Source organism: Astatotilapia calliptera, chromosome 6 (assembly GCF_900246225.1).
Source record: "Astatotilapia calliptera chromosome 6, fAstCal1.2, whole genome shotgun sequence".
NCBI lineage: Eukaryota > Metazoa > Chordata > Actinopteri > Cichliformes > Cichlidae > Astatotilapia > Astatotilapia calliptera.
In genome coordinates this window covers 36,960,927-36,977,788 of record NC_039307.1, presented here as the reverse complement: position 1 = coordinate 36,977,788, position 16,862 = coordinate 36,960,927, and the positions used below count along the sequence as shown (strand labels likewise).

At 40.7% G+C, this 16,862-nt stretch overlaps 1 protein-coding gene across 3 annotated transcripts in view; it reads right to left on the bottom strand.

The window, feature by feature from the left end:
• Window positions 1–652: 652 nt before the first annotated feature.
• Window positions 653–16,862, bottom strand: part of kcnh1b (potassium voltage-gated channel, subfamily H (eag-related), member 1b) — a 102,961-nt gene continuing 86,751 nt past the window's right edge. The window contains exons 10-11 of one of the 3 annotated variants that reach the window (XM_026172009.1): window positions 12,545–12,741; window positions 653–3,283 (exon numbers count right to left, since the gene is read on the bottom strand). In XM_026172009.1, the coding sequence (XP_026027794.1) occupies window positions 2,444–3,283; window positions 12,545–12,741 (1,037 nt within the window). In that variant the 3' untranslated portion in view covers window positions 653–2,443. Of the gene's footprint in view, window positions 3,284–12,544; window positions 12,742–16,862 lie in introns of those variants that run through there. The other 2 variants (XM_026172012.1, XM_026172010.1) reach the window with 2 other exon arrangements.

Sequence of the window (16,862 nt, the reverse complement as noted above, 5' to 3'; positions counted from 1 at the left end):
CTTGGCTTCCTACAAGGAGGGATAGGGATTCTTATGAATTGTTAATGGATGATGGACACTTTGCAATGACATAAATTTTGTCTTTTGGCTAGATAATCTAAAATGTTATTGTGGCCTGGAATTTTTCACTGCTGTGAACACACCTTAATATTAGTGAATGAAAAAAAAAGAGAAAGAAAGAAAAAAAGAAACTAATGAGAGTTGATGAACTGCCCAAACAGAAGTAGTGGTCCAGAGGTGGTGGCTTAAAAGTATCAACAAGTTATGTTGACTGAAAACACAAAAACTTTAACAGAAGTAAACCAGTCTTTGCTAAAGTAAGGTAAAGTAAAAGAATATCTGGCAAGTGATTTTTTTTTCATAGGAACTGTTTTAAATGACATATTAAATAGTAAATTTTAAAAAATCCAACAAAGATTTAGGGGCCTGAAGGAGGCACTAACTGACATACACATAAATATCTTATTCAATAGCTCTAGTAATCTAAATGAAGAAACATTATTTAAAATCTTTCTGTCAAAATGGTGTCAAATATGAATGAATGCAGCTTTAACTATTTGTGTGATATTAATTACATAAGACCTTAAATTTAATCCTCATTTTAACTTTTTAATATTTTGTACAGTATGTTATGTTATGTTATTCTATTCTATTTTTTTTTTAATTTTTACTGCTCTTAACTTGTGCTTTCTGCTGTGACCCAAAAATTTCCTACGTGTGGGACTCATAAAGGTTTATCTTATCTTACATGTGGATTGCGTTTTCTTTTTTAATTCGTTTTAAGGCCCCTTGCTGCTCGTGAGGGCATCTACTCATTTTAATAAATCCCTTGAAGCAGGTTGAGCAGGTTTTATGACATAAATGAAACTTCACCTTCAGAGTGTGAACTATCTAAAGACAACAGTTAGCATTTAGGCAGTAAAAGCCTAACTGTGTTACCATTCGGTGTCCAGTACCTCAGCTTCTTTACAAACAAATCAGTAGTTTAATAAGTGTACAATACTTGCCAAAACGTGGTTCTCTGCATGTATTTTAGAAACACATAGGATTCTACAAAAAGTCAAAGACAAAGATTATGACATAAGGTCAGTTAAAACAAGCTCAGAACAACATCATCATATACTTTATAAAAATCCTATCCTTATCTATTTTCTAGAATGAAAAAAGTAACCAGAAACAGAAAAGTTGCCTCCTACACCACCCTAAATACAAGCTACAGTGAGGGCCTTTCTAAGCAAAAGGGAAAAACAAAGTGTTCTATATTGACAATATGGTCAAGATAGCACCAGCATTAGCAAGTTGGCTCTGATCATCTCGTTATAGTAAAAGCTTACCAAGTTAACTTTTGTGGCCCTTGCTTTAAATATGATAGCTGTCTAGAGTATTCTGTACCACTTCACTTTTTTTTGTCTAATTTGCATCTTGAAGTCACCTCACATGCCACAGGTAAAACTACAGCCTTGTGATGCACAAACAATATGTATTCAGATTATTAGTAGGTGGGAATAGGGTGGGAATAAAAAAACGCTTAGGTTTATGTGTGTCAAAGTCAATAATCAAGAGAAGACTTCACCAGTGTGAATACAGAGGGTTCACCACAAGATGTAAACCATTGGTGGGCCCCAAAAACAGGAAGGCCAGATTAGATTTTGCCAAACACCCTCTAAAAATCCTTCACAGTTCTGGAACAACAACATCCTATGGACAGATGACACCAAGATCAAGGAACTGCTCATGATCCTAAGCATACCACCTCATCAGTGAAGCATGGTGGTGGTAGTGTCATGGCGTGGGCATGTATGGCTGCCAGTGGAACGCGTTCTCTTGTATTTGATGATGTGACTGTTGACAAAAGCAGCACAGGTTAAAATATGCCATGCATTTCACTTGCTGAAGACAAAACTGAAGGGAAAATGCCCCAAGAACAAGCAGGAACTGAAGACGGTTGCAGTAGAGGCCTGGCAGAGCATCACCAGAGATGAAACCCAGCGTCTGGTGATGTCTATGTGTGTGCTGTATTTGACTGCAAAGGATTTGCAACCAAGAATTAAAACGTGAAAGTTTGATCTATGATTCTTATTCTGTCCCATTACTTTTGGGAGGCACATATGCAAACCGTTCACCTGATTTGGATATAAATACCCTCAAATAAAAGTTGACAGTCTGCAGTTAAAGCACATCTTGCTCGTATCATTCCATTGAAATCCATTGTGGTGGTGTATAGAGCCAGAAATGTTAGAATTGTGTCGGTGTCCCAATATTTATGGACCTGACTATCTCAAAAAGAAACGTAATGCTGAAAACATAAAAGGTGCTTTTGCTGTCTTTATGTCCCAGGTATCATATGGTATATGATACCATACAGACAGCATAGGATGAGTATGCTGAGTATGATATGACAATGATGAATCATCATTAACCACAATTATCCGAGCCATCTAATTTAATTGAAGCTGTCCTTATCAGAGTCAGGAGATGGTGGCCGAGAGAACTCGAAAAAGGACCCAGATGATTTCCTTGATTTAAGAAGTCGTAGCACCTCTGTAAGCTGTGTCTCCAGCACTGTCATGCGACTGTTCAGATTTCTGATGTCTCCTTTTAATTCTTGTTTGAACTCGAGGATAGACGCTTGCACACTCTGCTCTGGTATTGGACAAAAGACCCTCTTTTCATCAGACTGGACTGGGCTTCGCTCCTGTGGTGTTCTGACACTGCCAACATTATCTAAGCGGAGATCGCTCTTTGTGATGCCACTGTCACATGAATCTGTTTTCCTTAGAGACACCTCGTTGTGACACTTAGTTCTATCAGTCAGCATTTCCATGGACTCAGCCTTGGAGACACTGCTCCACGACTCAGCTTTCACAACTGACTCTTTGAAACGTCCCCACCCTTTAGCTTTGGGTGGCTCTGCAGATTTGCAACCAGTTAGGCTGCCATTTTGGATGCCGGGAACATGAAACATGGCTTGGCTGGATGCCCTGGATGATGAAGATGTGGAGGAACTGGTGGTTGCAGTTTGGTTCTCAGTTACTATGACAATACTAGTAGAGGCAAGCCTCTCTGGACCTCTGGATGGCTCCAGGTGAATAACACCTTTCTCGACATCACCAGTGGCCTGACTACCCCGCTCAACAGCGAGACGGGCTTCCTTCTGCTGCCGGAAACGCTGAAAGAGTCGTCGAACTGGGTGGTCTGGTGGGAGGTTGAGAGGAGCCTCATTCTTCCTTTTCAGCATCTCTTCCTCTTCACGTTTCACATCACTGATCTTCCGAAAGACAATCTGTTAAGAGATAGACCATAGTTATTGCAGCTCAAAGAATCAGTACTGTGGTACTGATACTGATGAATCTTCTTTGTTAGCTTTCCTATCTGGCTTTAAAGGTACTTTATTTATAACGATTTTCCAGTCTTACTGACCACCTAAACCATTTAAATGACACATAAATTCACTCCACTCCCACATCTAAAACACTTACACTGTCACTTTATGCTGCAGTTACTGTGTTGTTTTAACCTATAATGTGTTTAAATTCTTTAGACTTTTCTACTATTATTTATTTATTTATTTATTTTTAGAAATGTAATGGGCAGTAGACTTACCCATTTTCTTTATTTTGCTATTTTCTTGGTTATATTTTGCCAACGAACTGTTTTATACAAGGCAGCTTATAGCTAGAATTGTAAACTCGTTGACTCATTGGGTTGTCTAGAATGATTACTGAACTGAAGCCAGATGACGAAAAGATATCCCGGGTATAGCAAACTTGTTTTATTGTACAGGCCCCATGTATTAAACTGGAAAATTTATTAAAATTCCCCAAGAATTTAGGCTTGTCTTCATACAGTTTTCTTGTCAATGAACAGGAAATGTAAATTATTGAATAGCCTATTTAATATCAGCTTTTGTTATCAACACAAAAAGAAAATTTGTGTTTGGTCAATTATTTATTTGCTGTAACAATGCTTCTTTGTAATAAATTTATTTCCTCTTAAATGATGCCACAGTTGTTGGAAAATGCATTTGTGGCTTCAGCTGCAGAGTTGAAAAATAAAAAAAAAACTTGCAAAATATTTTCTGCCAGTGCCACAACAGACTGATCTGTTCGATTATTCTCTCAAACATAAGGATTGTGAAAAGTTACATTCAAGCTGTCAAAGATCACTCAGGTAGGAAGGATGTGTACCAAAGTTCAGTGCATATTAACACTGAATTCAAATGAAGATTCCACAGGGCAGGATTATCTACAAATGGTATTCCAGTTCAGTTTGTGTCTTTGTCCCATAAACAGAGACATACACACAGAGAAAGAGGAGATAGAGAGCACTAAAGGAGAAAGAGCCAGAGAGAAAGTGGTGAGCTGACACAGAGAGGACCATAACAGTATCTACCCCCACCAACAGGACCAGGAGACTGCCAGTGACCCACTGACCTTGTGAGAATGTTGGGATGTCTACAGTACGGTGTCCATTTTAGGACATCCTCAGGTCTCAGGAAAAAAGCTGTCAGGTCTCAGACAAAAAGTCGTCAGGTCTCAGACAAAAAGTCATCAGGTGTCAGGTCTCAGAAATCAGGTCTCAGAAGTCAGGTATCAGGTCTCAGGTGTCAGGTCTCAGGTGTCGGGTCTCAGAAGTCAGGAGTCAAGTCTCAGAAATCACATGTCAGGAGTCAGGTCTCAGGAATCAAAAGTCAGGTGTCAGGTCTCAGAACACAAGCTATCAGACAGAGAGAAGCCTCCTTCAGGTGGCACTTTTGTCAGGTCCCAGCCAATGACTGTAGAAAACATGGACGACACTACAGCACTTACTCCCATTGCATAAAAATGAAGCCAAAATATCCCGCTTGTAGACGCTGCCATGTTGCACTTTTGGAGCCAGAGTCTGCACAGTAGCGACTTGAGGTGGAGCGCCTGCGTGACGCTCCCGTCCACACACCTGCTGGATGTGACCACGAACAAGTCCCCTACACTTTTTACGTAGCCCGGCTGCTCCAGTTTATCTGCTGATGGGTTTACCGCGACTGACGACTCGTCCAATTAAGGTAAATACAACCATGTCACTATTATCAAAAAACCACACAGCTTATCATCTTATAGTTTTACAGCATCTAAAATCACTCTGTTGTTAATTCGTGTGCTAGATTAGCCGCTAGAATATACAATGTGTTGGAGGCTTGTTGCTAGCTAGTTAGCGATGCTACACACCTGTTACTCTGCAATAGTCTGCAAAGTGATTCAGCACTCCTCAGTTTTAGACAGAGATTAGATCAGCTGCCCAATCCACAGAGGCCCAGGGTTACTGTTAATATTAAAAATGTAATGCTGTCCTTTGAGATTTTAACATAAGACTGAAGATTTAAACACTTTTAGACCAATTACACTGACAGAGCACTCCACAGCCTGCTAACATGGAAACCTTAAATACTACACTCTGATGAGTACAAGTGTATATAAAACTGCTTCATAATTCGATTAATATCCGTTGTTTTATAATGCTTGACATGTTTATTATCAAACAGTGATGGTATAACGTTTGTATCTGTCCTGCCTTTTGCTATTTTTGCTAAGAGACGGCCAGGTTTGTTCCCAGATTCATAATTTATGCTTATCAAAGAAAATTGCTGCCTTTGCTCTTTTAGTCAGTAATTGATTTAAAGCTGAGCGGGCTGCTTCTAACTTCTTAAGTATAGTTTTGGACCTTTTAAACTGCACTTCTAGTTTTTGTATTATGTGCTCTAAACCAAGTTGTTCTTTCATTGAAGCCTTTTTCTGCGCTGTGGTGTATGAGATAATACTACCCCTAAGATAGGCTTTAGCGGTTTCCCACAACAAAGATGGGCTTACATCTTCCGTTTTATTAGTGGTCATAAAAACATTCCACTCTTTAGTGATATACTCAATAAATAAGGATTCATCCTCCATCGGCGGGAATATGGCTCAAAATAAGGTGGGTGAATATTTATACTTACTACTGAATGATCAGATAATGGACAAGACCTTATTGAGCACTCTTCCATCCTATCCAACACCGTCCTGGATGACAAGAGCAAATCTATTCTTGAGAAACTCTGATGGGGGCAAGAAAAAAAAGTGAAATCCCTATCTGTGGGGTGAGCTACTCGCCAGGAATCAAAAATTTCTAGATCAGAACAAAACTCTATCAGTCTAATGCTTTTTGGTGACAATTCACCCCCTGGTGGAGATTTATCAACCCTAGGATCAGGAACACAATTAAAATCACCTCCCAAAATCAAATATGGAGAAGCTATGGCTGAAACATGGGTTAAGAGATTGGGAAAAAAAGAGACATCTTCTGAATCTGGACCATAAACACATCCTATGAAAATAGATTCTCTAAATAAGAAACCAGATATAAGAATGTAGCGTCCTTCCTTATCTTTTATGACTTTTTCTATGGTTAGAGGCAGATTACGATGGATAAGGATGGCGGCTACTCTACTTTTTGTATCATAGGATGAGTAAAAAACCAACCCAACGTGTTCCAAATCATTTAAATGAGTTTCTGACAGTAAGGCAATTTGTGTTTTTCCTTCTTCAAAAATGAAATATTTTTTTGTCTTTTAACAACATTATTCAGCCGTTTAACATTTAAAGAAATTATTTTAAGATCAGTCATATCAGCTCAGCTTTTTTTTTTGTTATAATTTTTTTCCCCTCTCTATTATAACATGATGTGTGGGAAACCATTTCTCGGAGTGCGCTACTGCAAATAAGCAAACTGATGTTTCCATAAAAGGGAATGTGGGTAATTTTAGATGCATTATATAGACACAAACACGAAAAAATAAATAAATAAATAAACAACAGAAACAATAGCCACGCATATTAATGATAAAAAAGGAGAAAGACAACCCCTAAAACCCCCCCCCCCCCCCCCCCCCCCCCCAAAAAAAAACGATCCTGCGATCCATCAAAAAAGAAAACTGGGTCCCGTGAAACCGAGCAAGAGTCACTGACAGAGAGGCAAAAAGAAAAGAAAAGAGAAACAAAAATTCCCCTCCAAACTCCCGCATGCCACCGAAAAAGCCAGCCAACCTCATTTATATTTCTTTTTTTTTTTTTCTTTTTTTTTGCCTGTCCCGTTTGGTTCTTTTGCATCAGAATTGTTGTCTAAAGGCAAACAAAGATGCCCAACGGATTTACTTTACCAAATGGACCATCCCAGCCTTGTCGTAATGGTCCATTTGATTCACCTTTTATTGTTTATTTTATTTTCACTTACTGAATACGGGACAGACTTGACTGGGGGAAAGAGGGGGAGAAAGAAAGAGGGAAAGAGAAACAGCTGAGAAGAGGGACGGGGGAGAAGGGCAAAAAACAAAAACCAACAGAATGAGCAGAAAAAAAAAAAGAAATAAAAAATGCATATATCGATCACCTGGATCACCTGCTGAGAAAGAAAAAAGAAAACAAGCAGAAGAGAATAAGAGTAATAGAATAAACAACATCACAATGATATATGGGAATATGACAGTAAATACTAAATGTTAAACATTATTGTGCAGCACATAAGATCAACAGAACACAGTGTGCTTTGAGGTAGGAGCCAAAAAGGGTGTAGTTTGTGGGTGTGATCACCCGTGTGTACACCTGTGAGCATGGACGCGCTTGTTTTTTTAAAAGGTTCCTTCATGTAATAATCTGCTAGAGGGTGTGGGGGGGCCACAGCCCCGTCCTCCAGGGCATGAAGCAGGTATGGAGGAGATCAAAACTCCAGACATCCAGAGGCCCCCAGAACACAAGAGACCAAGGAAGACCAACAGAGGGGCAGCCGCGCCACTGTCCCAGAAAGAGCTGAGGAGAGTCCCAGATGAGGGCTCACTCAGCAGCCGCGGAGCAGAAGCCAGGGGGAGTTGCAGTGACGCGCCCGTGAGCTCCGCCGGCAGCCAGCCGTGCCTGAGTGACCGAGTCCCAGGCCGAGAGGCCGGGGGCACCCCACCTCCGAAGTGGCCCGAGCGAGCCCCAGGCTCCAGGCCCCGATAAGCGGCCACCAAGGAGTGAGCCGGTGTGCACCTGGACGCCCATCCCCAGACACAAAGAACCACCAACGCACCGATGTCTGAGGGCGTCTGTCACTGGCAGGGGGAGTGGTGGTGGGGGGAGATAGGCCTCCAAACCTTGGAGGGCCTGAGATGTCCCCAGAGAGGTGGCGTCTGATACCCGACCTGACATATAGACACAGAAATACAGGCACACACAGATACAAACATCCATTCCCACCCTCATGCTCTCATATGCACTTACTCCACCACTCAACCAACGTAGAGACAGACATAAAGAGACGCTGTACACACGATCACACTCCCCAAGCGTACTCTACAAACCGGGTCTAGGTACCCTTGCCCCTGGAGGGGGGAACTGCACCCAGACCCAGGTGGTGTTACCCTTTTCCCTGCGGTGGGGGGAGGCAGACCGCCCCGACTCCGCAGCAGCAGGAAGGCCCCATACTCCAGACCGCAGTCGGACGGCCAACTCCTCCTCCTAGCCCCCCCACTCCAGCAGGTCGCAGAGAACGGGGGTGAGAGAAGACTCCAAACCTCCCTCCACCCGCTCATTGTAGTGTTGATGCATATGTGTTCTAAGGTGCATTTAAAACCCAGGAGGGCATGGAGCTACCTGCCAGAGAGCAGCAGGTAAGCGCATAGTCCCTCCTGCTAGCCCTCAATGTCTACGTGTATTTAAAATTGAGAGGTGGGCAACGACGCCAGGGGTGAGGTGTACACCCTGATGGTACTTTGGACTCCGTGTATCGTGCCCACCCCCAAGATCCTATATGTATGTGTAATGAGAGTGTGAGTAATGTGAATGTCTAAGTTGTGGGATAAAATTGAGGCAGAGGCAGCCAGAAGGGGACGGGGGGGACGGGGGACGGGGGGGGGGGGGGGGGCCTCCTCTGCACCCTGGTGACATACCCCTACTCCAAGGTCCTGCATGTGTGGGTGGTTGTGGTGGAGCGGGAAGAGGGAGGCAGCTGGAGATGGGGAGGGAAGGAAGGGAGGGGCAAGTGACCCCTCCCTGGGGCCAGCTCCCCCGCTGTCCCCAGTAGGCACCCCCATACTCCACGGCCCGCCAGGGAAAGGGGGCCCAGGCCCATCCAGACCGGGGCCCAGTGCAGCAGCGCCTCCCGGCCCCACAGATCCCGGGACAGTCCACCTCATTTATATTTCTAAGTTGAACTCGTTTTACTTTATAAAGTCCGTAAGAAAAGACAAATAAGAAAGGAGGGGACAATTGAGTCATTCCTTAATAAATGTAGAACTTCCAGTTCCAATACACCGTAGCCTGGGCTGGGTATCCTTAAATTAAGAGTATGTCTAATATTTAAGTGCCGTAATAGAACTAATCATATTCAATCAATTGCTGTTGGTGTACTTCAATTTAACTCAAATTGTGTACTAATAGAGATGGGAAGATGCGGGAATTTCTAGAGAAGGTGTCTGTTGTATCGTTATCAGAAAGTCACAGGAAAGAGTTAAATAACCCTGTGACAGACGAGGAAGTGCGACTTGCTATTAACTCCCTTAAAGGAGGAAAAGCACCAGGGCCTGATGGTTTCTGCCCAGAGTTTTATAAAACACTAAGTCATCTTCTTGCAGGACCATTGACTGATATGTTTTTAGACTCTTTTAAGAATGAACAATTGCCCTCAACACTTAGACAGGCTAATATTTTGTTAATTTTAAAGAAAAATAAATCACCAGATAGGTGTGAATCATACAGACATACAGCCTCATCAATGTCGATGCTAAATTACCCTCCAAGCTATTAGTAAGGAGGCTTGAGGGCATTCTCCCACTGCTTATAAACCCTGATCAAACAGGCTTTATCCAAAATCGTTTCTCATCTACAAATATTAGACGACTATTAAATATTATACAATACTCGAATCAGACAAATTATAAAGCTTATGTTATATCTTTAGATGCCGAAAAGGCATTTGCCAGAATCGAGTGGACATATTTATTTAATGTATTAGAAAGATTTGGCTTAGGTGAGGGTTTTATTGCATGGATTAAAACTAGCTACTGTATAGGAATTTCTTTTACTTACGTATTAATCACATTATTTTATTGTATAATGCCTTGGTGCCACTGGATTTTAACATGTCTGACACTCATACTGAAAGACAAATGGCGGGGGTCTAGCAAGGAAGCAGACAACTCCACAGGAAGAGTCTTTTGTCTCTTCGAGGACTCTGGGAGGTAGCAAGGGAGTCTGAACCTTAAGGTGTGAAACAGCTGTGTACTGCCTTTTGTTCCTGGAGAAGGTATTTAACTGAGAGCCATGCTAGGCTCAGGGAGACTCTGCTGACCGTCTGTCCCGCGGACATGCAGGGACTTCATCAAGCTTGGTTGTCTGTTGTCTTTGTGTGTTTTGATTAAAGAATGTTAGCTACCGCTCACCGCTTGTCTGCAGGCTTTATTTAAATGGAAAACTTCCACAACACTACAAACTTCCAGAAGCTTGTGTCATAACTAATGGTGTACAATCATCAGCGTTTCCACTGCAAAGAGGTACGAGGCAAGGCTGTCCCCTGTCCCCTTACCTCTTTGCATTAGCACTTGAACCTCTAGCTGACACCATTCGCCAGCACCGAGATGTGCATGGTATAACAGTGGGTGGAACAAATCATAAGATAGCATTGTATGCTGACGATATTTTGCTGTTCTTATCAAAACCAGAACAATCAACACCAGCTATTATGTCTACTATACATGAGTTCAGCTCATTCTCTGGTTACAGAATTAATTTTGGGAAATCAGAAGTCATGGGTGATCAGATTAACTCTTTGCCAGATATTTCTAATCCCTTTCAATGGTCCCCCAGCGGCTTTACATACCTTGGGCTAAACATTCCACCAGTTCTTAAAGATTTATGGAAACTGAACTTATCACCAGTTATAATAAAAATCAAAAAAGATTTAGATAGATGGCAAAAATTGCCGCTTTCTCTTATGGGGCGTGTGAACTTAATCAAAATGAGTATTCTCCCGCGTTTATTTATATCCCCTACAAATGCTACCTTTACTGATCACTCAGAAAGTTTCTTGTGATATAGAAAAAGCCTTTTCAAAATTTATCTGGCGTGGCAAGAAACCTAGATTAAGGATTGGAACTTTACAACTGCCTATAGATAGGGGAGGCTTAGGCTTACCAAATTTAATTTTTTATAATTGGGCATGTCGTAGCCGTGTCTTATGGGAGTGGCTACATGCTTATCTAAATTCTCACTCTCACCTAGACTCTTGGTCCACTTTACCTTATTCCCTTTGGAGCATAGCTGTCTGTGACAAAAAAACAATATTACAAATGGGGATTAAGAATAACCCAATCATTTATAGATGCTTTTCATTCTTAAAGTCTTATATGTTGAATTGAACTATGTGATCTGTTCAAAGCCTCCCAGTCAGTGCTGTTCAAAGGTGATCATTTAGGACTTCAGCAATAATACAGACAGCAATGTAGTTAGCAATAAAACAGTTTTATTGGGAATTAACTTAAAAAACAAACAAACAAACAAACATATGTCTCCTATTTTTTGTCACACAGGAAAGAAGCATCAATATCTGATGAGAAGACTCATTTATTTCTTTTGGGGGGGGTCAACAGGAGAAGAATATCTCTAACAGTTGATTTGTTCACATTTTCACATCTTAATTTTTAAGTGAAATGTGCATTTGGAGTTTATACACTTTGTATATAAGGCAACCGTTTCCTTTTGCAGTATTTTTGTGTGTTGCGTTTTTAACAAAAGGGGAACAAAGCCCAACATCAGTAACCCTACAAATGTCACTTCTGTTTAGTTTTCTGTCTTCATTTATGTCGGAAGTGATAGCAGTGCTGTACGTTTTCATTTTTCAGAAATCTCTCAATCAGAACATGGTATTGTGGCTTGTTGGGAGTGGCTAGTTATCTCCGATCATGCCTTAGGAACATGTGTTGATGAGGAAGATGAGGAAACTGTGTTATTTACATCTGTTATTGTTACGTGAATCTTAACTGTACCTGTTAATTTTACAGTGTAAATTTACTGGCAGTTATTGTTCGATGGAAATAGATGTTTATACCATGAGTGAGTTCATGTGCTTGGTCATTAAGGCTCTGAAGCATCATGTAATGCAGTGAGTATCTCACAAAAGGAGTTCTCCCTTCTTCTTTTTGGGGTGGAATAGCTAGCTCAACCTCTACGTGGGCTTTTTATAGTAAAGACGCTTCACCCCACCACAGTATATTATTAATTTGGAAATTGTTTTGAGAGATTTCCTGTATACCACTAGAGGGAACTCAAGTACCACAGTTTAAGAACCACTGCTGTAAAGAAGGCCTGAAATTCATCCAAAATGATGTGAGAGTTTTAATTTCACATACAGTTATTGCTGCTTAAGGTGCTTTTACAATGTACTGAATCACGTGGTAAATTAAATTTTTCTTAGGACTGTATAAAGTCCCGTGAAAAGGTTTTTTTTGGCATGACTTAAAATACATGTAATAGATACTAAATATACATCAGTAAAGCAAACTCACCCTCTTCCTCAGGTTGTAAGTAAGCACCAGGTTCTTGGCAAAGTGGTTTGCAAAGTTGGCGTAAAACTCCAGAACTTTTTGCAGCGCATCTCTTTTGATTATATGGAGGTCACAGTAGGTCAATGCTCGGACATTAGCGCAGGACTGAGCCAGTGTCATCTCCTTCCAGAACACGTCACCAAACACATCACCTTTACCTGCAAAACAAACACAGTTAGGTCCACAAATATTTCAACAGATACAACTTTTTTCTAATTTTGGTTCTGTACATTACAATGAATTTTAAGTGAAACAACTCAGATGCAGTTGAAGTGTAAAATGTCTGTGAAGGTTCTCACAGACATGTGAAAACTTCAAGTATTTTTTTAACACAATCCCTTCATTTCAGGAACTCAAAGGTAACTGGACAAATTAAATGACTAAAAAAAATAAAATGTTCAATTCTGATACTTGGTTGAAAACCCTTTGCTACCAATGAAAGCCTGACATCACCAGATTTCCTCCTTTTCCATGCTCTGCCAGACCTCTACTGCCGCGGCTTTCAGTTGCTGTTGGTTTGTCGGTCTTTCTTTCCAAATTTTAGTCCTGAAGTAAAATGAATGCACATTTGGGTAAAGATCAGGTGACTGACTTGGCCTTTCAAGAATATTGCACTTCTTTGCTTTAAGAAACTCCTGGGTGGCTGGGTTATGTTTTAGGTCATTGTCCTTCTGTATGAAAGGCCACCCAAACAATTTAAATGCATTTAGCTGGAATTGCTGTCCTGTGTCACATCATCAATAAACACGAGTGTCCCACTTCCACTGGTAGCCATGCATGCCCAAGCCTTACCCTGGCTCCACCTTGTTTTACAGATGATGTGGTATGCCTTAGATCATGAGCTGTTCCATGTCTCCATACTTTTTTCCTTTTGGTAGAAGTTGATCTTGATTTCATCTTTCCAAAGAATGTTTTTCCACAACTGTGCTGGCTTTTTTTTTTTTAAATTATGAGTGGCTTGCGCTTTGCAGTGAACCCTCTGTTTTTACTTTGTTGGAGTCTTCTCTTTATGGTAGCTGGATATTGGTGTGCCTACCTCCTGGAGAGTGTTGTTCACTTGGTTGACTGTTATAAAGGGGTTTCTCGTCACCATGGAAATTATTCTGCGAGCATGCACAACTGTTGTCTTCTGTGGACATTCAGGTCTTTTTGCATTCACCAATACTTTCTTTCTTTTTTTTTCAGGATGTACCAAAGGGTAGATTTTGCCACTCCCACTATTGTAGCAAATTCTCAAATGTTACTCAAAGAGTATTATACAGAATAGACACTTGTATTAAGTTATAAAAAACACAAGTTTAGAGAACAATGTTTAGAACACAGATAAAAAACAAAACACACATAAACTTAACATCAGTACCTGCTTATATAAATACCTAAATGTGTGAGTCAACAGGAAGTTAATATTAATAACCAACGGCAATGACAACATGCTGCTTTCTAGTTTTCACAGTAAGAGACACATAAAAACGACATAACACTGAAATACAGTACAGGAAAAATTTTTTAAGGGAATTGCCAGTTAAAATTTAAATTTTCTTTGCAGCACAATTGAACCAAAAATAAAAACACTACATGTAAATGTACACAAAAGAAATTTCCTTCATGAAACTAAATGAATTCTACCACAATAACTGATTTGATTTACAGCCTAAAGGGCCTGTAATTTGAACTCAGTGGTTCTTCTTAAATAATAATGTATAAAATGTGCTTGATTTTCTGTAGCTTTTAACAGTTTGTGTTTACACTGGAGTGAATGATGAAATAACTGCACCTTAATTACTTTAATACAGACAAGCGCACTGGAGTTCTTAGGTTCGATCTTTTTGGCCATAGGGTATATGCTGCTTCATCCAAAGAGCTATGATTTCCGAAAACAATAATTTCAGTCTTGTTTTCATTTAGGGTTTAACTGTCATGTAGACAGATAAACAGAGGCTGCAGTGTGACAGAGGCATCCCATTTCATCAGGAAGTAAATTTGGATATCAATAGCATAACAGTGAGAGGGAATATTATATTTCCTGAAAATTGTTCCCAAAGGCAGCATGTGTAAAGATAACATAGCGGACCACAACAGACCCCTGTGGTACATCACAACTAATAGGGACAGAAGAAGAGGAGTACTCCCCAGTTGCAACAGAAAAAGACCTCTCTGACAGGATTTAAACTGTAATAAAACTGTACCTTTAAAACCAACAGCATGTTTGTGTCTTGATAAAAGAATGTTATAATCAACTGTGTCAAAGGCAGCGGTTAGACTGAAACTCTCCACAAATCCCAGAAAGTTCTCACAAAGTGCAGAGGATGTTCACATGAACAGCACCACAGGGGTTAAACAAAAAATTCAAAATATTAAAAAGAACTCGGGGCTGGTGACTGTTGCTAGAAATTATATTTGACAGAAAAGCTGATTTAATAGCTTTAACAGTCAAGTGATATATTGATGAGTATTGTATCAAAGGTCAGCTTAGAGTTATTGCTTTTGTTAATCAAGGGCTTTCCAGAAGTCAAATCTAGTATCCAGCCTGAATTGGTGTTCCTCATTTCAAAATGCTCGGTTACATTGAGTGTCGGTTTAGATCACTGGGATGAGCTCTCAGCCATATGGCCATGTGACTGGGATCATACCTTTATGTGAAAGAATGGAGGGGGGCAGACATTTCAAACACAGCATTTATAGTTGTACAGGCCAGGTACACAGAAATACAGGGGAGTTGGATTTAAATGAAAAGTTAGGAAAAAAATGAAAAACCAAGCGAAAATGTTAAATGAGAAGCATCTGGCTGCATCTCAAACATATTGGAGAACTGCAAAGCTGAGTGCAGAATTTATAGCATAAGGAGCTGGCTAAAGTGATGCCGGTTTTTATTTTGAAAACTAAAAGCTAACACTAACCTTGTTTCAGAGAACAAACATGGCTTACCCACAATTTCTTCATTGTCTTATCCTGAAATAAAGGATAAACAAAGATCTGATCCAACTATCAGAGAAGTCATAGCACAGATTGTACTGGAAGAAACACCTCACCCCACCTCCAGCAAAGAGCTCCCTGATTTCCCATTTTTGCTGTGGGAGTTAAATCGCTTAGAACTACACAACAAGGTAAAATAATAAGGCAAGATGCAGGACCAAGTGACCTATCAATTGGTTCTCCCTGAAGAGTTCAGAGCCTTAGTGGTTCACAATTTGCACATGGACCAACTGGGTATTCCCAGAACCCTTTTTAGAACTAGGTTTTATTGGCCGCTGAAGAAAGAGTCCTCTTGAAAAAGCAGCTGCTCTGGTAAACATTAAACTTCTCAACCATTAGAACTTGTCCATGTGAACTTTCTCAATCTAGAACCAGACAGCAGTAACCCAAAGAACATCCTTGTAATGACACATCATTTCACTAAATAGGCAGTTACCATGCCTAGACCCAACCAGAAAGTTAAGACTGTTGTTTGGGGGATAACTTTATTGTCCACTATGGTGCCACATACTGATCAAGGGCCTGATTTCGAATTCACACTCACAGTATACACAAAATCTCAGGTCAACTTCAGAGAAAAGTTGCAATCTAGCTTCTTGAAATGCACAAAAAGCAGCAGATAAAAAAAGGCCCATTTGACCGAAGGGTAACATCTTAGTGAGAAATGTACGTTTACATGGCAAACACAAATTAGTGAGAAACTGAGATCCATGTTGTAAATGGTAAATGGCCTGTATTTGTATAGCGCTTTACTTAGTCCCTATGGACCCCAAAGCGCTTTACACTACATTCAGTCATTCACCCATTCACACACACATTCACACACTGGTGATGGCAAGCTACATTGTAGCCACAGCTGCCCTGGGGCGCACTGACAGAGGCGAGGCTGCCCGACACTGGCACCACCGGGCCCTCTGGCCACCACCAGTAGGCAACAGGTGAAGTGTCTTGGCCAAGGACACAACGACCGCGACTGTCCGAGCCGGGGCTCGAACCGGCAACCTTACGATTACAAGATGAATTGCCAACTCTTGAGCCACGATCACCCACTCCAGTAGTTAAACCTGCTGGAGACCTCCCTGTCACTATGTCACCCACACGTGACATACTGATCTCCTGCTTCCCTATGGTTTTCCAGCTGTCAATCACTAGTTTTTATATAAATAACCAATGTGAATAAAGGGTTTCCAAAATCAGGGTAAGTTATTGTTTCAATGATTACGACAGCCCAGTAGAAATAGAGAACCATATTTTATTCGATTTTGTTTTCCTTAATATTGTTATTATATTATAATGTTATATAATA